General features: G+C 43.8%; 2 protein-coding genes across 6 annotated transcripts; one reads left to right on the top strand and one right to left on the bottom strand.

Annotated features, from left to right (window-relative positions):
- Positions 1-680: 680 nt before the first annotated feature.
- On the top strand, positions 681-14,168 carry LOC133953988 (NACHT, LRR and PYD domains-containing protein 12-like). Of its 5 annotated transcripts, none has more exons than XM_062388215.1 (13): positions 687-811; positions 1,970-2,155; positions 2,255-2,374; positions 2,475-2,594; positions 3,394-3,596; positions 3,825-5,622; positions 7,482-7,652; positions 8,760-8,933; positions 9,280-9,453; positions 10,768-10,941; positions 11,320-11,493; positions 11,873-12,056; positions 13,392-14,168. In XM_062388215.1, the coding sequence occupies exons 2-13, from the start codon at positions 2,112-2,114 to the stop codon at positions 13,401-13,403; spliced, it is 3,348 nt and encodes a 1,115-aa protein (XP_062244199.1). In that variant the 5' UTR covers positions 687-811; positions 1,970-2,111; the 3' UTR covers positions 13,404-14,168. The 5 variants fall into 5 exon arrangements, with proteins under 5 accessions (XP_062244202.1, XP_062244201.1, XP_062244199.1 ...); XM_062388216.1 differs by having other exon boundaries at positions 688-811; positions 3,828-5,622; positions 11,873-12,052; positions 13,374-14,168; XM_062388213.1 differs by having other exon boundaries at positions 688-811; positions 11,873-12,052; positions 13,374-14,168.
- Positions 14,169-15,234: 1,066 nt separating this feature from the next.
- LOC133954052 (WAS/WASL-interacting protein family member 2-like) lies at positions 15,235-23,020 on the bottom strand. Its single transcript, XM_062388325.1, has 7 exons — positions 22,395-23,020; positions 21,346-21,478; positions 21,108-21,212; positions 20,067-20,723; positions 17,988-18,236; positions 17,609-17,710; positions 15,235-17,389 (listed from the first exon to the last, which is right to left on the bottom strand). Exons 1-7 carry the CDS (start codon positions 22,614-22,616, stop codon positions 17,346-17,348), a joined length of 1,512 nt encoding a protein of 503 aa, XP_062244309.1. The 5' UTR covers positions 22,617-23,020; the 3' UTR covers positions 15,235-17,345.
- Positions 23,021-23,503: the final 483 nt, after the last annotated feature.

Genomic DNA, 23,503 nt, shown 5'->3' with positions numbered 1-23,503 from the left:
CGGGAATTTGAATAGACAACTGTTTTGGCGGATTAGAATTTTTTTCCCGGGAAATACCAGATCGTAGATGTATGAATAATATAAAGTGTTTTTGACTTTACTTCAACAGTTTGATTGTATTTATACTTCTACTAAAGTACATTTCAGAGGGAAATACTTAGCTTTTTACTTCATTACATTTGTTAAACTACACCATGATGGTTTTTTACTCTCCTCATCAGAACCTGAGCAGGAGGCCACGTCTCCTCTGCCCCGTGCGTGCACTGTCCTGCAATTTTTATTTATACGTTTATTAATATTTTTCGGATTTCTTTTGGTTATTTATAAATGTATTAATATATTTCGAATTTTATTTATTTATTAATACATTAATTAATATATTTCGAATTGTATTTACTTACTTATACATTTATTAATATATTTCGAATTGTATTTATACATTTATTTATTTCAAATTTTTTTAATACTTTTATTTATAAATTTCGAATTTTATTAATTTATATATTTCGAATTTTATTTAGGACTTAGGAGTTAAGGATGCGCAAGGAAACACATCTTCATCATGTTCATATGATGTTGTTACAGTTAATAACAATAATAATAATGAATGTATATATATATGTCTATACATTTTTTTTTTCAGGAGTTATGTTACACACAGCAGTTTTAATTTCAGAACACACACACACACACAGAGTCACGTGATTTCCAGTAACCGCAGAGAGGGGGAGGAGCCTCCAGTGAAAGTGAAAGTGTTCAGACTCGTTCTAACTTCAAGGAGCAGACGGAGGAGACGTGAAGTCTGAGGCTGGTGAGTGTTCAGCAACATTTATATGTATGTATATAAGAAGTGCTGTCTACTAAAATATATATAGAGATATATATATATACCAGTACTACAAACTATGAAGCCCTGCATCTATTCCACAATAATAAAATAATTCATATAAAATAAATGAATTGATTCAGTCGACAGAAACGCTTGAGTGCTTTTATTTGGAAAGGGGAAGGCTACAGGCAGGGTTCGTACGGTCATGGAAAACCTGTAGTAACATGTGTTTTTCCGGGCCTGAAAAGTCCTGGAAAAAGATTATCTCCCAAAAGTTTTGGAAAAGTTAAGGAAATTTGTTATATTCATATTTTCATGTCGTTTATTTTAGGGATGGGCATAATTAATCGACAATGGATTAATTGTTCATTAAGAATTTCGTCGATGACATTATTTTTTCATCGATGAAAACTGTTGCATGTTCGCTATGTGGCAGGAGCTCGGCATATCCGAGTTGCCCTGAACGCAGCACAGCGAAGCTCCGGGCTGCTAACGGCTTCATGTCCGCACACGGACCCCCACGCGGAGGGGAACCCGGACTGACGTCGAGAACCGTCAAATCCAGTTAGCTCTCAGCGGCTAGCTGCTGCTCGCTCATCGGGGCTGAAGAGTACAGCAGCGCATATTTTCAAGTGTAACCATTGGACGGATCCTGTTTAACTGCCACAAGAGTCGTTCATCTTGTAATAAAGATCCCAATGAGGAAACACGCTGTGTTTTTTCTATTTTCACTGCATTTTAATATAGCCTATAAATAGTGAATTTTAATATAAAATTATGAATGATTAATTGAAAGTCGATCATTAATTCTCCCGACGATCGAGTAAGACAATTTAATCGACTGCCCATCCCTAGTTAGTTTACGCTGAGTTTTAAATAATTCATATGCTTTCAAAGAAATACGCTCAAAATATAAGCAGGCATACTTGGGTTTGTGTAATTTAAGGTATACTGTATGCCTTGGAATTCTCATTGTTAGTTTGAATACCACATTTTGTCACTTTCGCGTATACACAGAGATTTCACAAAATGTTCAGTCATGGAAATTTGGTTAAAAATTATTTAAAAGTCACGGAAAGCAATTAGTCAAAATGTGTATGAACCCTGTACAAATATTTGTGTTTATGACGTTTTCAACAGATAAACATTGAAACTGGTGTGAAAGATCATTTCACTGTGTTCTGCTGTAAACTGAGCACAGAACCAGAGGAAATAGACCAGACCTTGAATATCTAGAAGAGCAGGGTGGCCTGAACCACAACTGAGCCGCAGCCGGTGCAACATGGACGAGGACACTTCAGAGCAAGTTGGACCCTCACACACAAAGTAAGAGACCTGCTACAAACATGTGAAGCTCCAAACTGAATCCTCACAGAATGAACCAGTGAATGATGTGTTCTGAATAAAACATGTTTGTGTTTGCAGAGGTCAGGACCACAGACTGAGAGCAGAGTCTCCAGGGTCCAGCTGTCTGTCTCTGAAGAGTGACTGGTCCATGAGAACTCCTCCAAACCTCAGTAATGAACCTGGACCCTCACACACAAAGTAAGAGACCTGCTGCAAACATGTGAAGCTCCAAACTGAATCCTCAGAGAATGAACCAGTGAATGATGTGTTCTGAATAAAAACATGTTTGTGTTTGCAGAGGTCAGGACCACAGACTGAGAGCAGAGTCTCCAGGGTCCAGCTGTCTGTCTCTGAAGAGTGACTGGTCCATGGATCCTCCTCTAAACTTCAGTAAAGAACCTGGACCCTCACACACAGAGTAAGAGACTGTTTCTACTGTGACCTGCTCTGAAGAGGATCTAGTTTCCTCTAGTGTGGCCCCTGCATTAGGACACAGCTTCATTGAAGTTGGTGACTAATCTCTCAGAATCACTCAAAGAGCTCAGACCTCCACCAAGAACCAACACGCTCCTTATGAAACCACTTTGAAATCCACTAGAGACTCATTTTGATTTGGATCTGCACCAAATTCCACACACTGGTAAACATCAGTCCTCTGAACATGTCTGTGAAAGAGGACCTCCCCCCCCCCCCGCGATCTGGTTAACAGACCACCCTGAAAGCTCAACTAACGTCAACTTAAGAAAACACATGCAAGTTGACGAAACACCAGCAAAGAAACACCAGCCAAAAAAAAACATCTTCATCAATTTCACAACACAACACAACACATCACAGCAACCCGCTGCAAAAAGAGAAAAGCGCAGCAAATACCGGAACGTGTTGCAAGAAGAGGCCACAACACAACGGAAGTGTTTCCAGAGGACAGCTAAACGTGATGCACACTGCTGCCACAAAAACGTCCAATACACCATAGAAATTCGGTTTTGCTGGTGTTTTGTCAACTTGCATGTGTTTTCTTATGTTGCCGTTCGTTGAGCTTTCAGGGCCACCGTACCACACCCTTTCACCAAGTTTACTGGTAATCTGTATTTTTTATAATCCCAATAACGAACCAACCAACACACAAACATACTGGGTGAAAACAAAACCTCCTTGACAGAAGTGATGACAACCTGTGACTGAGACATGTGAGTTATCAGGACATGTCTTCACAGGGAGAGGAAGAGGAGTCATGTTTCTGAGGAGGAGCAGTCGTCCTGCTGTGCTTCGTGTCAGGACGTCCTGAAGGATCTAGTCTCCACCAGCTGTGGACACTGGTTCTGCAGAGAGTGCATCACCTCATACTGGGACCAGTCTGGCTCTTCAGGAGACTCCTCCTGTCCCCAGTGTGGACAAAGATCCAGAACAGGAGCTGGAGGTCAGACAGCCGGTCAGAGCAGCACTGTACATGTGTCTGCTGATGTCTTCACTTCTGACAACAGCACATGTGGTTTTATTTTGTTCCTTCATACAGCATCAACATTTAACATCGTTAGAAAAGCACAAAGTTAAAAAGCTTTTATTTTCTGTAGTTTTTCTGTTTCTGATGAAAACAATCAGCAGATTCTCAGATTCTCTGTCTCTCACATTGTTTCTTGTCTTTCAGCAGATCGTGGTCTGCAGGAGGTTTCAGATGAACATAAGCTCAGTCTGAGGAGGAGATGTGAACATGTGACTGAAGGAGGTGATGAAACAGGAAGTAGAACCCTCCTCAACAGGATCTACACTGAGCTCTACATCACAGAGGGACAGAGTGAAGAGGTTAATACTCAACATGAGGTGAGGCAGCTTGAGACGGCTTCCAAGAAGAAGATCCTCCAGGACACTCCCATCAAGGTCCACGACATCTTTAAAGCCTCCACTGACCAGCAGAGCAGCATCAGAGTCGTCCTGACCTACGGCGTCGCTGGCGTTGGAAAAACCTTCTCGGTGCAGAAGTTCACTCTGGACTGGGCAGAGGGTTTAGAGAACCAGGATGTGGGTCTGCTGGCTGTGCTTTCGTTCAGGGAGCTGAACCTGGTGAAGGACCAGCACAGTCTTCTCACGCTGCTCCATGTTTTCCATCCAGCGTTACAGAAGCTCACAGCAGAGACGCTCGCTGTCTGTAAACCTTTGTTCATCTTTGACGGCCTGGATGAAAGCAGACCTTCTCTGGACTTCAACCACAGGGAGCCTGTGTCTGAGGTCACACAGAGGTCATCAGTCAACGTGCTGCTGACAAACCTCATCCGGGGAAATCTGCTTCCCTCGGCTCTCGTCTGGATAACCTCCAGACCTGCGGCGGCCAATCAGATCCCTCCTGCATGTGTTGACAGGGTCACAGAAGTACGAGGCTTCACTGAGGTCCAGAAGGAGGAGTACTTCAGGAGGAGATTCAGTGATGAAGAGCTGTGCAGCAGAATCATCTCACACATCAAGACGTCCAGGAGCCTCCACATCATGTGTCAAATCCCAGTCTTCTGCTGGATCAGTGCTACAGTTCTGGAGCACATGCTGATCACAGACCAGAGAGGAGAGCTGCCCAAGACCCTGACTGACCTGTACTCACACTTCCTGCTGGTTCAGACAAAGAGGAAGAACAACAAGTACGGTGAGGAACATGAGACGACTCCACAGCAGCTGACGGAGGCTGACAGGGACGTTCTCCTGAAGCTGGGGAGGCTGGCACTTAAACATCTGGAGGAAGGAAACATCATGTTCTACCAAGAAGACCTGGAGCGGTGTGGTCTTCATGTCACAGAGGCCTCGGTGTACTCAGGAGTTTGTACTGAGATCTTCAGAAGAGAGTGTGTGATCTTCCAGAAATCAGTCTACTGCTTTGTTCATCTGAGCGTTCAGGAGTTTCTGGCTGCAGTCTACATGTTCCACTGTTACACCGAGAGGAACACAGAAGAACTCAACAACTTTTTTGGAACATATGGGAACACAGACAGTACCTTCTCCCTGGATGACTTCCTGCAGACAAACATGGAGGAATCCCTCACCAGTACAAATGGTCATCTGGACCTGTTTGTTCGCTTCCTTCACGGCCTCAGTCTGGAGTCCAACCAGAGAGTCTTAGGAGGCCTGCTGGGTCGGACAGGGAACAATCCAGAGATCATCCAGAGAGTCATCAACAACCTGAAGGAGATGAAGAGTTATTACCTTTCTCCTGACAGAAGCATCAACATCTTCCACTGTCTGACTGAGATGAACGACCACTCAGTTCATCAGCAGATGAAACAGTTCCTGACGTCAGAGAACAGATCAGAGGAGGAACTCTCTGAGATCCACTGCTCAGGTCTGGCCTACATGCTGCAGATGTCAGAGGAGGTTCTTGATGAGTTGGACCTGGAGAAGTTCAACACATCAGACCAGGGTCGATGGAGACTGATCCCAGCTGTGAGGAACTGCAGGAAGGCTCGGTGAGTCCAGACATGATCAATAACATGTTCAATCAGTGGAGATGAGTCCTTCTTCAAATACACTCAGTGTTAAATGATCCTCATTGTTTTGGGCAGAATGGTGTTGCAGTGGTCATAACTGTTAGTGCAGCCTTTCTGAGAGGTTTTTCTCTGGGTTCTCCAGCTTCCTCCACAAACTCAAAGACATGGAGATCAGAGTGAGGAGACGATCACTGAATCAGTGTTTGGATGAGAATCACTGAAGGTTCCTTGAAACTGAAGAAGCAGGAAATATAGTTTCTTCTTCTTTCTTGTCAAACCAGAGTTCCCACCCTGCGTTTGTGCTCCACCACCAACCAGTGCAGTGTCTGTCCCTCCAGGTTCCTGACATGTTGCAGTGTTCATTTTGTTGACGAAAACTATGACGAAAAATATTCGTTAACGATCTTTTTTCCATGACGAAGACGAGACGAAAACGGATGTTTGAAAATAAAAACTATGACTAAATCTATTTTAACTTTAGTTGACGAGACGAAACGACAATGTTGATGGTTGACTAAGCTACAATAATTTATAACATCATTTTATCAGGCTGTCATAAAGCGGGCGAGTGAGTGTGTGTGTCTGTGTCTGTGTGTGTGTGTGTGTGTGTGCCCCAGATAGCGCAACGGTCCCGAGGCTCCGCCCCCCGCCCTGCTCACTCGCTCACAGAGACACAGTGAGATCAGAGCTCAGTGACTGACTGCTTCTTAAATATGGAAACAGTGAAAACACAGAGTTTCTCTGGTCTCAGCTGATCGGAGATCAGCGCATCAGCTTCTTGATCTGAGCAGAAGCTGCAGTTGGTTTCTACCAAGTTTCAGTTTCTGTGTCCGGCTCCAGTCTGACCTGCTCTCGCTTTTTGTTTTAACATTTTAAACTAAATATATATTTTTAAGCTATTAGGCTGCAGCTATATGTTTTAATTTATTTCAAAATTTGGTTCTTCTTATTTCATACATTTCCCACAAATACGGGGAGGACTCAAATAACCCTACAAAGTTCTGTGTTTAATTTAATTCACAGTACCTCTGTGTATTTTGTTCTCTTAATAAGCGTTCGGTGTTTTCCTTTGTTGTAACAGGTACAAATAGCAATAAAATAAAGAGTTTTCTTTATTGTTGTTCTATAATTTCTTAAATGCAACAAACTATAGTTTAGTATAGTATAACTTTATATTAAACTTTATTAGCTTTGTTATCAAATATGTTTTGCGGCTCGAGACAAATTTTATTTGGGGGAAGAGGGGGGAAAATTACTCTTTTGAAAGTAAAGGTTGCCGACCCCTGCTATAGACTTATGCTGGTAGGGATATCTAATGGACAATTTAAGTACTGCAAGCTAGACTATTATGCAGTTTTAGACACAGCACAGGGTCCCTGGGCCTGAGGAGGGGAGCCAAGGAGTTTAATGTGGCTATAAAATGTGACTAAAACTAGACTAAAACTAAGAAGGATAAAAATGACTAAATGTGACTAAAACTAATATGCATTTTCGTCAATAGACTAAGACTAAGACTAAATCAAAAATAGCTGCCAAAATTAACACTGACATGTTGACTTCACAACAATATGAGGTTACTGTGACTTTTGACCTCTGAAATCGAATCAGTTTATCTTTGAGTCAAAATGTGAAGAAATCCCCTAAAGACAGACTTGAGATATCATGTTTAAAAGGCCATGAACCTGTTCTGTGACCGTGACCTTTGATCTCTGACCACCTGAATCTAGGGGATCCTGAAGAGGGGATTTACCAGGGTGAGGGTCACATGATCACGTTTTGTATGAATGTTGTGTTTTCTGATTTAATTCTCACAGATTTGATATTTTCTTTTATTACAGACTCAGAGATTGTGAACTCTCAGAGACTCACTGTGAAGTTGTGGCCTCAGCTCTGAAGTCAGACCCTTCACATCTGAGAGAACTGGATCTGAGTAACAACAACCTGCAGGATTCAGGAGTGAAGCTGTGTTCTGGACTGGAGAGTCCAAACTGTCGACTGGAGACTCTGAGGTCCTTAAATCCTTCTTCACTTTTCAGACTTTCTTTCCTTTGAGTGGACTTTCTTTCCTTTGAGTGGAGAATATGTAATTTACCCCCGACACCCGACATTTAACAGAGCAAACAGCGAAGTTCTTCAACATGGATGACATTAAATTAATAATTGAAGTGGAGAAGTACAGTGAGTTGTATGATCCTCGGAACATGTTGTATAAAGACAACACCAAGAAAGACACATGTTGGGACGCTGTTGCTTAATGTTGGAGCAACAAGTAAGTATATGCTTTTAATCTACTGGATCAACGGGTGATATTGTTAGCGCTGCCCGGCGGTTCAGCGTCGCTTCAGTGTCCGGTGTGAACAGCCAAGCGCCGGGGCGATAGGGACTAGCGCGGTGCTTTGGCGTAGCCTCCACGTTTCTTTGTTCCTCTTTCAAAATGAATGCGCTGTCGATGTCTTCTAAAACAGACTCAATGGCAGCATCTACACATCTCAGCTCTCCAGCGGCAGGCATGTTTGTTAAAAACGAATTCAACCCAAGGGCACTTTGATGACGTGGTTGATTACGTTACCGTTGATCATCTGTCCATCATCGTATAAATCCCGCCCTGACAATCTGATTGGCCCGGTCGGGCATAATTTCTCCTCAACGGAGCGACTCCAGACCGAACTTCCTGACCTCAAATGTTGTGGGAGGGGCTAAGTTAGTCTGGCATCCAGGCTACCATTCACCTGCACTCACCTGCTCCTGATCACTAAGAAAGTGTCAGTAAATAACATGTGGACTGAGGCCGAGCACTCGTCCTCCTCAGGTTTTCAAAATAAGACACATTCTTATGGAAACACGTTGGACAGTTGATAAGTATAGAAACAAACAGGAAGTGACTGTCAGGAGCCATCCCTACTTTAAACAGTGTTTAATTACACAAACCTGCTCAGTGACCAACACACAGAGAAGAAGCTGATGAATGAAACAATGGTCCAACATGTCTGATCTGATATTTATCTTCAGGTCACAGACTGGACTGAGGTCAGCAGCATGTTGAGAGTCTGTGTTGACATGATGACGATCCACAACAACAGGAGGACACATTCTAATATTCATATTTCTTTATCCAGGTTGTATCAGTGCAGACTGACAGAGATCAGCTGTTCTTCTCTGGCTAGAGCTCTGAGGTCAAACTCCTCTCATCTGAGAGAACTTGAGCTGAGTCGAAACAACTTGCAGGACTCAGGAGTGAAGGAGCTGTGTGGTTTTCTACAGAGTCCAACCTGTCGACTGGAGACTCTGAGGTCAGTTCACTGGCTGACTTTTGTAGATCTCATATCTATAAAACAGCATTTATACACAATATAATTCCTCTTCATACATAACTTGAATCCATTCATTCATTAATTAGTCTGTGACATTTTAAATATTCAGCTACTTGTTTAAACACTGAGTTTAGTTCTGGATTTCCTAAACTGATCTGTAGGACAGAGACCGGGTCCAAATAATCTATTTTTCCTGAATCTGGACTCGTTTTTAGTCCAACATGTCTGATTTCATATTTATCTTCCATGTTATGAGTCTGTGTTGACATGAATATGTGTCTGTTATTTTCACACACGTGCTCAGTTTAATTCATTCTTTATCCAGGTTGAAGGACTGCAGTCTGTCAGAGATCAGCTGTTCTTCTCTGGCTTCAGCTCTGAGGTCAAACCCCTCTCATCTGAGAGAACTGAATCTGAGCTACAACAACCTGAAGGACTCAGGAGTGAAGGAGCTGTGTGGTTTTCTACAGAGTCCAACCTGTCGACTGGAGACTCTTTGGTCAGTTCACTGACTGACTTTTGTAGATCTCATATCTATAAACAGCCTTTATACAAAATTCATCTAATTTAATTCTAATTAACATAATTCCTCTTCATACTTAACTTGAATTCATTAATTAATTAATCTGTGACATTTTAAATATTCAGCTACTTCATAAAACACTGAGTTTAGTTCTGGATTTCCTAAAATGATCTAATATTATCCAAATTATATCCAAATAATCTATATCAGAGGTCTTCAACAGGGGGGCCGCGACCCCTAGAGTGCCGCGGAGGTACTGCAGGGGGGTCGTGAAATGTTTCGTTGATTAGACAACTTTTTATATTTTTTATAATTTTCGATTTATTTTCTAACAATTTTTTTTCCACAAATTTAAATGACTTTAAATTCACATTAACATGCATCCGACATATTGAGAGGCTGATTTGACCCTCTGCCTGACAACCTCCATCCGTCCAAGGTTAGATAAGTTGTGTGCTACCCATCAGGGTCCGACATCTCACTGATGTGGGAGTATGTGTGGCATCCACAGATGGCTTGAGGATTCACTGTCTCTTCTACATCAAATCAAATCAAATCAAATCAAAGTTTATTGTCACATGCACCAATGACAGCGTCATCGGAGAAGTGAAATTCTTATGACATGGCAGGCAAACATCTACGCAGTAGGCGACTTTACAAAATGACAAAAAAATAACATACTATGTAACATAACATATAACATAACATTGTAACATATGACATATAACACAGTCAAGTGAATATTAAATTAAGTAATATGAATATATGTATAATATATAACATAGTCAAGTTAAAGTCAAAGTTAAATGAAGCAGCAGTTTACAGGGTGTTTAAAATAAAAACATGAATCTGTGAATTTCTTTAATAGCTCAGTGTTGTATGCAAGATGTATGTTTATAAATGGCAGTGGCATGGCCACCCTGTACCGTGCACATGTTTTAATTAACAACATGAATAAATGCACCTGGTTATATTTGAATAGCTTAATATTGAATGCACAATAACAGGGTAGCTATGTTTATATATCGCACTAATATAAAACACAATTTTATACAATATATATGGTAAGGGGTCCCTGCTCCATCTATACACCAGTTTGGGGGTCCTTGGCCTTAAAAACATTGAAGACCCATGATCTATATCAATTAAATCAGGACTCGTTTTTAGTCCAACATGTCTGATTTCATATTTATCTTCCATGTTATGAGTCTGTGCTGACATGAATATGTGTCTGTTATTTTCACACATGAACTCAATATAATTTACAGTTAAGTTTTATTCTTCATCCAGGTTGTGGAACTGCAGACTGACAGAGATCAGCTGTTCTCCTCTGGCTTCAGCTCTGAGGTCAAACCCCTCTCATCTGAGAGAACTGGATCTGACTAAGAACTTCCTGCAGGACTCAGGAGTGAAGGAGCTGTATGGTTTTCTACAGACTCCAACCTGTCGACTGGAGACTCTGAGGTCAGTTCACTGACTGACTTTTGTAGATCTAATATCTATAAATAAGCATTTATACACAATTTAACATTTCATTCTAATTTAACATAATTCCTCTTCATACATAACTTGAATCCATTCATTAATTAATCTGTGACATTATAAATATTCAGCTACTTGTTAAAACACTGAGTTTAGTTCTGGATTTCCTAAACTGACCTGCATGACAGAGACCGGGTCCAAATAATATACTTGTACTGACTCAGGACTCGTTTTTAGTCCAACATGTTTGATTTCATATTTAGTTTCCATGTTATGAGTCTGTACTGACATGGATATGTGTCTGTTATTTTCACACATGAACTCAGTTTAATTTACAGTTAAGTTTTATTCTTTATCCAGGTTGAAGAACTGCAGACTGACAGAGATCAGCTGTTATTCTCTGGCTTCAGCTCTGAGGTCAAACCCCTCTCATCTGAGAGAACTGGATCTGAGTATCAACAACCTGCAGGACTCAGGAGTGAAGGAGCTGTGTGGTTTTCTACAGAGTCCAACCTGTCGACTGGAGACTCTGAAGTCAGTTCACTGACTGACTTTTGTAGATCTCATATCCATAAAACAGCATTCACACACAATTTATCTAATTTAATACTAATTTAACATCATTCCTCTTCATACATAACTTGAATCCATTCATTAATTAATCTCTGACATTTTAAATATTCAGCTACTTGTTAAAACACTGAGTTAAGTTCTTGATTTTCTAAACTGATCTGCAGGAGAGAGGCTGGGTCCAAATAATCTATTTGTACTGAATCAGGACTTGTTTTTAGTCCAACATGTCTGATTTCATATTTATCTTCCATGTTATGAGTCTGTGTTGACATGAATATGTGTCTGTTATTTCACACATGAAGTAAGTTTAATTTACAGTTAAGTTTTTTTCTTTGTCCAGGTTGCATCACTGCTGTCTGTCAGAGATCAGCTGTTCTTCTCTGGCTTCAGCTGTGAGGTCAAACCCCTCTCATCTGAGAGAACTGGATCTGAGATACAACAAGAACAACCTGCAGGACTCAGGAGTGAAGGAGCTGCTTGATCTACAGCAGAGTCCAACCTGTCGACTGGAGACTCTGAGGTCAGTAGATGGTTGGAGTCAGTCCACGCTGCTTTCATCAGTATGTTACTAAACACAGTCAGTATCACAGATCCAGGGTCTGTGCTACCAAGCAGGATTTGTGGTTATCAGGTTAACTTCAGGTTTAGTTTTTTCAGTTCTACGAAGCTCGTCCACTTCTTAACCAGGTCAATCACCATGGTAACTTCTGATGAACAGCTAACCTGCTCCTGGTTAAGTTGGAGATCAACCCGTATAGAAGCTCCGCCCACTGACCACAGTGACTCTACACTGTTGTGTGGTGCACACTCTCCTTAAAGGGACGGATAAGGGAAGTTTAAATCAACGTCTGGTTGGTTCAGTTGATCTCTAACTCACCCAGAACATCTCAATGTCTCCAGACTCATCCTGTCACCAAACACCAGATGACCACAGTCAGCTTCCTGGAGACAGGTCCATGTGTATGTCCTCAGAGACAGTGAGACAGTGTGTCTTCAGAGACAGTGAGACAGTGTGTGTCATCAGAGTCAGTGTGTGTCCTCATAGTCAGTGTGTGTCCTCAGAGACAGTGAGACAGTGTGTGTCCTCAGAGTCAGTGAGACAGTGTGTGTCCTCAGAGTCAGTGAGACAGTGTGTGTCCTCAGAGACAGTGTGTGTCCTCAGAGACAGTGAGACAGTGTGTGTCTTCTTGTCTTCCACTCGTCTTGTTAGTAAACAACAGATTCAGATCTCGTGGCCTCGAGTTATTTATCTCGTTCACACGTTGTTATGTTGTGGTCACGTAATATATTTTGACCAGATGCCACCAGGGGGCGCTGTAACTTACACAAGCTGGACCACAGCTGACAGCCTCACACGAGGGACAGAGACGCTGTCGTCTTCATCTGATCTGAGACAGTTTGTCCTCTCACTTCATCAGTGAAGAACTGATCAGGTGGATCTTTGTCACAGCTCTGAGATCAGTGGGACTGAAGCCTCTCCTCATCACATGGTAACCAGGAGCTCTTTATACAGAGCAGAACCTCTGCTGAGGTCCATCTGTCTCCTCTGGTCCCAGTTTGTCAGAAGCAGATGTTCATCAACACACAGTGAAACATGGCTTCACCTGTAACAGCAGTAAATCCACCTCTCAGGTGTCCACTCTGCACTTTGACATGCAGAGGACACACACTGAGCTCTTAGCGTGTTCATTCCAACACGTGAACATGAAGCAGAGAGGAAGCTGCTCCACCTCTGAACAGGACTGAAGTCCCTGCTGCTCTTTCTACTGGATGAGCTGCATCACTGACTCACAGCTGATGAAGTGAGTCTCTGTGACACTGATGTCTTCTTCTCTCAACAGGTGGAGGACAGAGTGAAGAGGACAGAGTGAAGAGGACAGTGTGTGTGGACGGAGGCTGAGCTGTGTCCTGAGGATCAAGAGGCTGAAGCAGCAGCAGCTTGTGTGTAGTCTCCAATCTACACAACCCCTAATCTGCATGTGTTTGTGAGATGAAGCCGGAGCACCTGGAGAAAACACGGGGAGAACATGCAGACTCCACACAGGAAGACCCCATCTGAACCGGATTCAAACCAGCAACCTTCTTGCCCCGATTGTGTTTATTCACATGAAGAATGTGTTTATTGAAATGACACAACACAAGCAGAATATATAAACCCTCTATAAAGAGTCACATGCAGTTTGTTTAAGTTTGTCTTTATTATTGTCCACCTTTGTCCCTCAGTGTGTCTCCATGTGTGTAGAACCACATTCTGTGTATATGTTTGTTTATGATCTTAAAGTTCCTGGATTCACGTCACAAATTGATTTAGTTCAACACAAAATTAAACACATTGAAATCACTTTGAGTTTAAAATCAGAGTTTTGTCTTTGACACAAAAGATCAAAACTCTGGACTTAAAAATGGGACGTTTTCATTTCTGCTTTTCTACTTTTGACCCACAGGTGGCGCTGCAGTATAACAGCAGCACATCCCAGTCAAAGCCTTTATATTCAGTCTATGAGTCAAACACATGGATCATTTCCTCTGTGACAAACCAGATGTAACGAGAAGAAAAACATCTCAGAGAAAAGTTCTGTTTCTACTTGTCTCTGCTTTAATGCTCAATAAACATCCTTCCACCGACTTCACTGGAATCATGACTCAGCTTTTCTTTCCTCTTCAAACAAACTGGTGGAAACATCTCGTCCTTGGTGCAGGTACAAGAACAAAATCACCAGTTTGACATAATGGAAACCACCATTAAGAATCGGTAAGATTCTCAGTGATGTGGACTTGCTGCCCTCCTCAGGCCGTTGTGTGTCTGCGTGTGAGAGGCTCCACCCTGTCCCTCTCGGTGGGGGCGGGGGGGGTCCTCTGCTGAGTCGGACCGGCCCATCGACGCAGCAGACAGCGGAAGGTGTTGGTGTTATTAACCCTGTGAGTCCCAATGTGTCCTCAGAGCTGTTTATGAACGATCAGGGGACATGTACTGGGACAGAGTTTTTATATATTGAACAATTCAATGTTGAAAACTCAGTAATTTCTGATAAAATCTTTTTTGAATTCTTGTCCTGTTCTCAGACAGCAGAACATTACAGATCTGATTCTTTGATAAGGCTTTATGGTTAGTTTATGGGTGTTGCTCCTCTATGGTGCTTATATAGAGGACAACAATTGAAGGAACACTGGTACAATCATTACAATTGTTATTTCATTCATTAAGTTCTTCAATGATACTGAAACAACCCTTAAGTTATTTATCTTTTTTTACATGTAAATATATATTTGTATCCCCTTTAGGAGTAAGAGGAGGTATCCACCCCTTTAATATAATATTTAGTGGCTTGTGTGTATATACACTGTATATATAAAGAGTCACATACAGTGTGTTTAAGTTTGTCTTTATTATTGTCCACCTTTGTCCCTCAGTATGTCTCCATGTGTGTAGAACCACATTGTCTTTCTAATTGAGACACATTATTCATTGTATTTAATTTGACATTATTACCATTAACTTTGTCCCTGTCTCCTCTGAACATGTACAAACTGTTTAATCTGCTTCAACTGTTCCTAATGTGGGAGAAACCATTTCGAGGGGGCAGACCACCTCACACGTCTGGAACAACATCTTCAAAGTGCTGATTCTGGATTGGTCTGCTCCAGGTGACACAGATTCAGTCCAGAGGAATCCAGCAGAATAAAAACAGACGCAGCATCAGGTTCCCTTTTCCCCGACAGGAAGACATTTATTTGAATTTATTTCAAATGATAAAAACAAGGGTTGGTTAACATGAAATGACCACAGGTTGGTTTCTTCTTGTTAGAGTAGAGACAAGGTGAGAACCTGAGGAGACCAGCGTGACGCCTCACCTGTGGGTCAAGGTGAACGCACACGCTGGACAGGAAGTGGACTTTCATTTGTCCTTTGTGTTTCTCGTGTCCATCAGCCACCAGGTTCCCTCGTTCACCCGCCGGCTGGGTGTTGTTGTTTGTAAAGAAACATGATCCCCAAAGTTGATTCTTGTTGACAAAGTGTCACACGTCCGTTCAGCTCCTTCACCCTCATGTGGTCACACATCCAGAGAGTCTGCTCAATGTTCAACTCTTCACCATCTCTCTTTCCTATATTACAACCTTTTTACAACATCAAAATAGATCAACAACTATGATTAACATATTCCATTATGTAAATACACAATATTTATTGCATTTTCAAAGAGACTCGTTTCTTATTTACTCTGACGTCATCATCTTCCCCCTAAGAAAAAATAAATCTGAATAAAAGCACTGGTACCGCGGAGAGAGACAACAGATGTGTGTAAGGCAAAGACCAGCAGGGGGCGCCACATGGCTGAGAACGGAGAGTCGGCCCTGAACAAGCTCTTCTTCGTGGTCACTTCTCCTGCTTGGTCTCTTTGAATATGTCATTAGTGTTTTAAAGTCAAGCTAAAAGCAAAGTGTAGTGAAGAAGCTCCATGTTCTTCAAACATCTGGCCCTGAAGTGTTCCTCTTGTTTCTGGTTCGCTGCTCCCAGCTCCAATCTGTACAAACTGCAGAGCAAGTTCCCAACAGCGCCTCCTGTGGCCACGTCGTGCTTCTCCCACTGGCCACCAGCACAAAGGTCCAACTGGGAAGTTCTGAACATAGTGGAGATCTAACACGGACTTCCCTGGAAGAGGAAATCCACAGAAAGTGATAACTGATCCCTGATCAGCTCCTCCACAACTCTGCAGCTAAATATCATCAAGACACGGTCCAGAGGAGCAAAGAACAATTCAGCCTCGGACCCAGAGAGAGACGCTGGCTACGTGAACGACAGCTGGTCGCACACATCAGCTTCCTCCTGTTTCACATCAATGTGAACGGGATCCTGATGTGTCACGTGCACGAATGAGCCTCGTGCACAGTGTCTCAGTGGAGCAGATCAGCTCCTGTGCAACATCGAGTGAAGATGGAAATAAAAACGTCCCCAGATGAAGGAGAGATGAGGAAGAAGAGAAGCAGGAAACCGACCCGATCTGAACGTGACAGTGAACCAGCAGCGAGGCTGAATGTTCCCGTGATTCATCTCGTCCACGATCCAGAAGAAATGATCTTTCTATAGAAAACCAGTGTGGAGACATTCCTCTCTCTGCAGCTCACCTGACTTCACCTGCTTTTGGCCACTGACACGAGAGGATCTAAACGCAGCCTCACCTGCACAGCTGGAATGACTCAGACAAACCCACCCCCCCAAAATAAAAGCATCAACCAGCCCCTCATCAGTTCTGCTTCAACACCTCAGTGGGATTCATTTGATGAAAACTCAGTTTCCATTCGTAGCGTTGATTCTTTCTTTCTCTCCCTCGCAAATTAATTCTGACACCAGAAAAACAATTAAATAAACAAAACAAAAGATGTTATTCAGAGTTATGAAAATCAGCATTGTCATCATGAATATGCATTTTAAAAAGGTGGAATGCACAGAGTGGAAGCGTTGGGAGTTGGGTCCTGATCTGTGGTGTGGAACAGAGGCTTCTGCTTCCGGTCAGCAGGAAGTCCAGGTGTCTCAGTCGTGACGCTGGAGACGGCTTCTCGTCTCCGAGTGTTTGTGATTCTCTCGTGCAAAGTGAGAAAGTGACTCCGAGTCGTGTCCCACCTGCGTGCTGTGGTAGTGTTCACTCTTTTGGCCACTGTGCTTCTGGCTGCTGGTTTGATGTTAGTGAATGTGTGTGTTTAGTGTGTGTGTTTAGTGTCGAGCGTGTTTGTGATTGGAGTGCGTCTTCACCACTCCCTCCTGACCGTCCACCGAGTCGGCTGACTGAGAGTTCAAGTCCTGAGCTGAGGCCCGTTCACCTCCCGACCGGCGGCGCTGGAGGGGCTCCTCTCATCATGCCTGAGGGCAGAGAGACAGAGGTTACTCAAGGTCGGAGCTGGTAAAGATCTGCATCCAAACTACAAACTCATCTGAAAACACATTGTACAGATTCACCTGACTGATGGAAGCTAAAGATCAGACATGTTGTATTTATATATATATATATATATATATGTATATGTGAGTACTTTGTGCTCCACCAGGTCTCCACTGACTATGATGCTGCTGCAGCCGTACCCTTGTTGTTTCTGCTGGGGTAGACCTTGTTGAAGTGCCTGTACTCCTCCGGAGGTGGAAGCTCTTCCATCGGGTGGAAGTTGAACTTGGATTCAAAATCACCTGAGGGAAGAGAAGGAGGATTTTTAAGAAGAGGTCGATCATTTTAATTTGTGTTACCACTTGAAACTCCGCTCAGCTCGACAACTGTTGTGATCAACTGCTTCTCTCTCTCTCCTCACATGGCTTTGTGCTTCAACATCAACACGTCAACAAATCCTGAGACTCGAGGATCAAACAGAGACGAGGACGACGGGAGAATCTAAACTCTTCTGTGTCTGTGAAGAGAAACCATGGAGAAGCAGAAGGAATGAGACCATGCTGCTCTGTCCCCACTCACCTATGATGGACTTGGAAGAGGAGAAGTTGGAGTGGCCGTTCCTGATGGGCGGTGGAGGTGGAGGAGGTCCGGCCGGGGTGCGGGAGGAGGTGGAGGACGAGATGGAGGAGGAGGAGGAGGAGGGAGGAGGAGGTTTTCCCACTCGGTTGAGGGACTCTGAGATCGCAGAGCTGTTGACACGGTACGGGGGGGGTGGCGGAGGAGCGTCCCGACCTCCGTTACGAGACCCGGTAGGGGGAACCTGGGGAGCTGCGTGGACAACACACACACACACACAATCACAAACACACACTAGTAGTACACAGTACCTACAACATAACTTCAACAAACCATCAATACACTGAACTTAATATTCAAGGAAAAGTTTAAAGTGACACAGAGTCAGTGAGTGAATTCCTGAGCGATGGCGCAGCCGGCCACCAGGGGGCCTTCAAGACGCTTTGGCTTCACTTTTCGGAGCCATCATGTCGGCCATCTTTATTTACAACTATAGTTTAAAACTATAACAAAGCAAATGTCTACGGTCACAGTAATAAACTTTACACAGAAGTGAAGCAGCTTGACCAGTGGGTCCCAGTTTAGCTGGAACAGAAACAGTCATGAACTGTGGCCGGTGGAATTATTCCCAGTTCCAGCCGACACTGGACCAGTAACACATCATTGTCCTCGACTGATGCCAGCAATGAAAAAGAGGAGTATAATGTGAAGGGGTGAGAATAAGAGGAGGATCAGACGTCCTGTGAGCACAGTGAAGGGAAAAGGAATGCTGGAATATTCCACAGGGCTTGAGGAATGCAGAGGAACCAGGAGGCCTTGTGGAGAATCGCTCCGTTGTCCAATCACAACACAAAGCTTCAGCTCACAAGTGGCTTCCTGTTTGGAGTTCACTCTGGATTCAAATCAGGAAATGAAAGTTTCTATTCATCTGCACCGAGGAACTAAAGGTTTCTATGTTTACCAGTTTTACAGGTTGTAGGTGACGGGGTCTTTCATCCGCCAGTGTTTGTTTCTATGTCCACGCACACACACACACACACACACACACACACACACACACACACACACACACACACACACACACACACACACACACACACACACACACACACACACACACACACACACACACACACACACACACACACACACACACACACACACACACACACACACACACACACACACACACACACACGCACACGCACACGCAGTTCACCTTCTGAAAGGAGCGGAGGCATCTTGTGTGTCACCATCCACAACTGGGCCTGTACACACACGTCAACACACAACATATCTGCTCCATGTGTTGAATAGTGTCGCTGCAATGAGGGGAAAGTTTCCACAAACACCAGCAGCTGGAGGTATCAAGTTAAGGATTAAACCACAGTTTGTTAAGTGGCTGGACTCACATCTGGCTTTAAAGCCATTTGTGTGATTTACAGAGTCAAAGAAATCCCCTCACGCCCTGCGCTCTATTTTCAGACCTGCAGAACGTGCGATTGGGAATTCAAGGAGACGAGTGGAAACGTGCTTCAGCCTGTTCACGAACATTCCTTCAGCTGAGGACAGAGACTGAGGACGTCTTCATCAACGCTGTCCAACATCATCTCACTGAGACGGACACAACACGAGACTCGACCTGTTGGACAAGTTGGTTGAGCTGAAACCACTGATCCCATTAAGACCTAAGGCACCGAATCAAAAGCACATGAAAAACTCAGTGTTGACTGAACTTCACACCAAGGAGCCAGTGGGTGAAGTGCACAGAGAATCTGGAGCCTCTCACTCGGACGTTTGTGTTCACACATGCCCCAGAAGTCAGTGCATGTCAGAAAGCAGCTTGAGACGTGAATGAGGAGGAAGAAGAAGAATCTCTGTGAGTTTGAAGTTTAGGGAAAAGGCCAAATCTTTAAGATATCAAATATATATTTATGTATCTGCTGCAGAGGTTTAGAAATAAAGTGTTTATGAATGTTAGTTATTCGGTCAGCTCTTCAGGGTTTAGGTGTTTGGTTTGACGCTGAGGTTTGATTTGTTGCCTTCGGTCTTGAAGGGTTAAACCACATTGAGGAGGTGTACCTGCTCTGCGTCCAGGCGGCTCTCTGGCAGGTGGTGGAGGTCTCGGGACCGGCTGAGAAGATGGAGACGGAGAAGGAGGAGGTGGAGGCGCGTGGCTTCGTCCTTGGTTGCCGCCTCCTGATGTGTGTTTTTTGTGCAGCGAGTTGTGTCTCTGTGGCAGCTCCGGAGCTCCGCCCCCGTCTACGTGGGAAGGCCCGTTGGAGACTGAGGTGTGAGGTCTGTAGGGCGGGGGAGGCGGAGGAGCAGAGGAGCCCCCGGTTGGAGGTCTGCTGGAAGATGGCGGCTTCACCGAGCTGGGGGGCGTGGGACCTCTGTTGGGCGTAGGGGGGAGGGGCTTCTCTCTGCTATGAGAGGATGAGGAAGGTGCTTTCTGGTTGGGGGTGGGCGGAGCATTGCCACGGCCGACCCTGTTGAAGGGTGGAGGAGGGGGCGGGGCGGAGGTGCTGTGCTTCATCCCGCCGCCTGTGGACGAGCCGCTGCTGGCGGGACGGGAGATGTCGGGGAGGGAGGGGCGGTGGGAGCGCTGGTGCTCCGGTGGAGAGGGCTTGTTTGGTGGGGAGGGTGAACTGGAGCGGCCGGCTGGGGGGCGAGGGGCCGCGGACCGGGCCCCCGGGGGCCTCAGTGCAGACCTGCCTACTGAACCCCCTGCTGAGCCATCTGTGGGGGGGGGGACAAAGAGGAGGCGGTCAATGCACTGCAGCAGAACGACTGCAGGAGGAACATGAGACCAACAGAGATCTTCATTATCAATCATCTACTGATCATTAACTCGATCTACAGACTGAGGTGCACTGAAGATAAGAAGAGTCGAGACAAACATCAAAATACACTTCACGACCATCTGTTGTTACATTTTGAGTTTTCTGGTTCCCAAAGTTATTGTTGATTATAAAATGAAAACGTGGAATCAGATGTTTCTGCTACGGAAAAGACTCCAACTGTTTTCTATGGATGAATTTATCATTTAGATCCACTGTTCTGTGTCAGTGTGTTTATTACTGAGGTCGTTGTTACAGTTGGTGTTTTTAAATAAGTTTTTACCTCCAACTGGACGTAATTTTGGCACACCACCTTGGAAAAGCCCCCCCATCCCCATTGGGGCTCCGCCTCCTCCTCCTCCTCCTCCTCCGCCACTTCCTCCTGATTCTGGTCAAAAGAAAAAGTATATATCAAACATTCCATGAACAACACACGTGTGTGTGTGTGTGTGTGTGTGTGTGTGTGTGTGTGTGTGTGTGTGTGTTGGAATATGGTTGAGTGAATATGAAAGTGAACTCACTCTCTATAACGGGGGCACTCCGGTCACTGACCACACCGACCTTCTTCAGCTTGGCTCCTTTGCAGATGTCGGTCAGCAGCGCTCCTCTGCCTTTAGCCCCGGATGAGCTCAGCTTGGGAGCAGTCGTGTTCGCCTGTCGGGGGGGTGGGGGTTATTTTTTACAATAGAATAACAGGAGCCATAAACATAGAAGAGCCAGAAAGAGACAAAGTCTACGTCCTGTGTCCTTACCCTCGACTATGGTGAAGTAAATGACACAGTAAGCATTAGCAAAAGAAAAAAAAAAAACTATTAGTGGGGGAATAGGCAGAGAGGGTCGTGCATAGATATATATATAAAGGCTAGATGTCTCGTCCGCGTTTCCGGCCACATGGCAGCCATCTTGCGTCAGACGTTCACTCACCCATAACATTGTGTTGGTAGTGGTACATGTACTTTTTAAAGAAAAGAAAAGAATTCTTGATGTGTATTTGTAAAGGGAAATCTTGTACCTCTTTAAGAACATTATTCAATTTTTTGGAAAATAACAATTATTCATAAGTATGCAGTGTCATAACTACATCTCTGAAGTTTATAAAAAACCAAAATGTTTAAAAATCTGTTGAAAATTGAACAAGTTATGTTTATTTAAAAAGTACGTACCATTACAACACAATGTTATGGGTGAGCGAGCCGCCTGACACAAGATGGCCGCCATGTGCGGACGTTCGACTCCATTGGGGAGACATCTAGCCTTTATATATAGATATATATATATCTATATCTATATTAATAGATATAGATATATCTATATTTAAATAGATATAGATATATTGATATATAGATATATCAATATATCAATATATCTATATATATGGGGTTGTGAGGGAGGGACACGTCTCAGACAGAAAGAAGTGTAGAGAGTCTAATGTAACACAACACGTCAACACAATCGACACCTCACTGGTCAAACAGTAACCGGCGTGGACTCGTGGTTTTTAGATAAATTCTCCGACACTGAACTGTTTCTACTGCTGGTGACGAGCTGCGAGTTCTGTCCGGTCACTGACCTCATGGAAGGTGGGTGGGGGCGGCGGCCCCGGGGGTGGGGGGGGAGGGGGAGGAATGGGCATCCTGTCCCTCTGTTGGCACGTCTGTGTGTGTGGGGGGGTTACGTCAGGTGACTTCACCAACTCAGCTGGGGCGACGCACACTGACACCTGAAACACAACGGACACGATTAGAGCTACAGCGGCGGCCATGTTCCCATTCGTCCCGTGCGCTGGCACCATCGTCCATAAAGATGTTACCGTGCACGCAGACAGTCAGACTTCATCGTTTCACTATCTACACAGAGTCAGGACGTCGTGACTCTGATCCGTCTGCAGGAGGCTCTGATCAGACGACTCCTATTGACCTGCTAACAAAACGGTTTGAGCACTTGTGTCTGGATTTCACCTAAAACATTTGTTTTTTAATTCATGTTCCATATATATGGTTGTTCTTTGGTTTGAGTTATGTAATTGTATTATCAAGAATAGAAACGTATACAGACCAAGAGAATAACAATAAATAGAAAAACATAGGTTAGACTCTGTGACATTAACATTTTAAGTTTTATAGCGGCCTCTTAGGAATCTATACATTTTAAATATTCAGTTTAAAATGACAGGTCCAATGCTCATTAATAAAAGGTTTTGATAATTAGCCTGTTTAGCCATTTTGGCTAAATTGTATTTAGTATAAATCTGTATCAGATATATTTTACCCCCTAATATCTTCATCAGTCAGGATTTATTTCTGTGTTAAAGAGAAACGAGCTTCATTCTGCTCCCTGGCTGTTCCCACTTTGCTCTAAAGACGACTCTCTCCATGGAAGGAGTCTGTAGCTGTAGCAGCTTCTGGGAAACGTCAGCGTAGTTTGGAGAAAGATGAGGAACATTTCATCATGGATCCACAGACAGAAGGAGGCTTAGAGAGCTTTAAATCTCAGCTTTAGAACCATGCCATCAGCACTGGTGTCTGCAGCCAACCACCAGATATCCACACCACGTTTGGATGGATCCCCAGATTTGGCAGAACGTGTGCAATTTGTGAAAGAAGCTCCGGATCATGAAGTCACAATGAATCAGAATGACCCGACATGCACTCAGTGAGTTTTTAAAGCTTGTTTGGTTTT

The sequence above is a fragment of the Platichthys flesus genome, chromosome 5, assembly GCF_949316205.1.
Source record: "Platichthys flesus chromosome 5, fPlaFle2.1, whole genome shotgun sequence".
NCBI classification, from domain to species: domain Eukaryota; kingdom Metazoa; phylum Chordata; class Actinopteri; order Pleuronectiformes; family Pleuronectidae; genus Platichthys; species Platichthys flesus.
The sequence above is the reverse complement of the archived record's forward strand: the minus strand, read 5'-3'. Positions and strand labels throughout refer to the sequence as shown.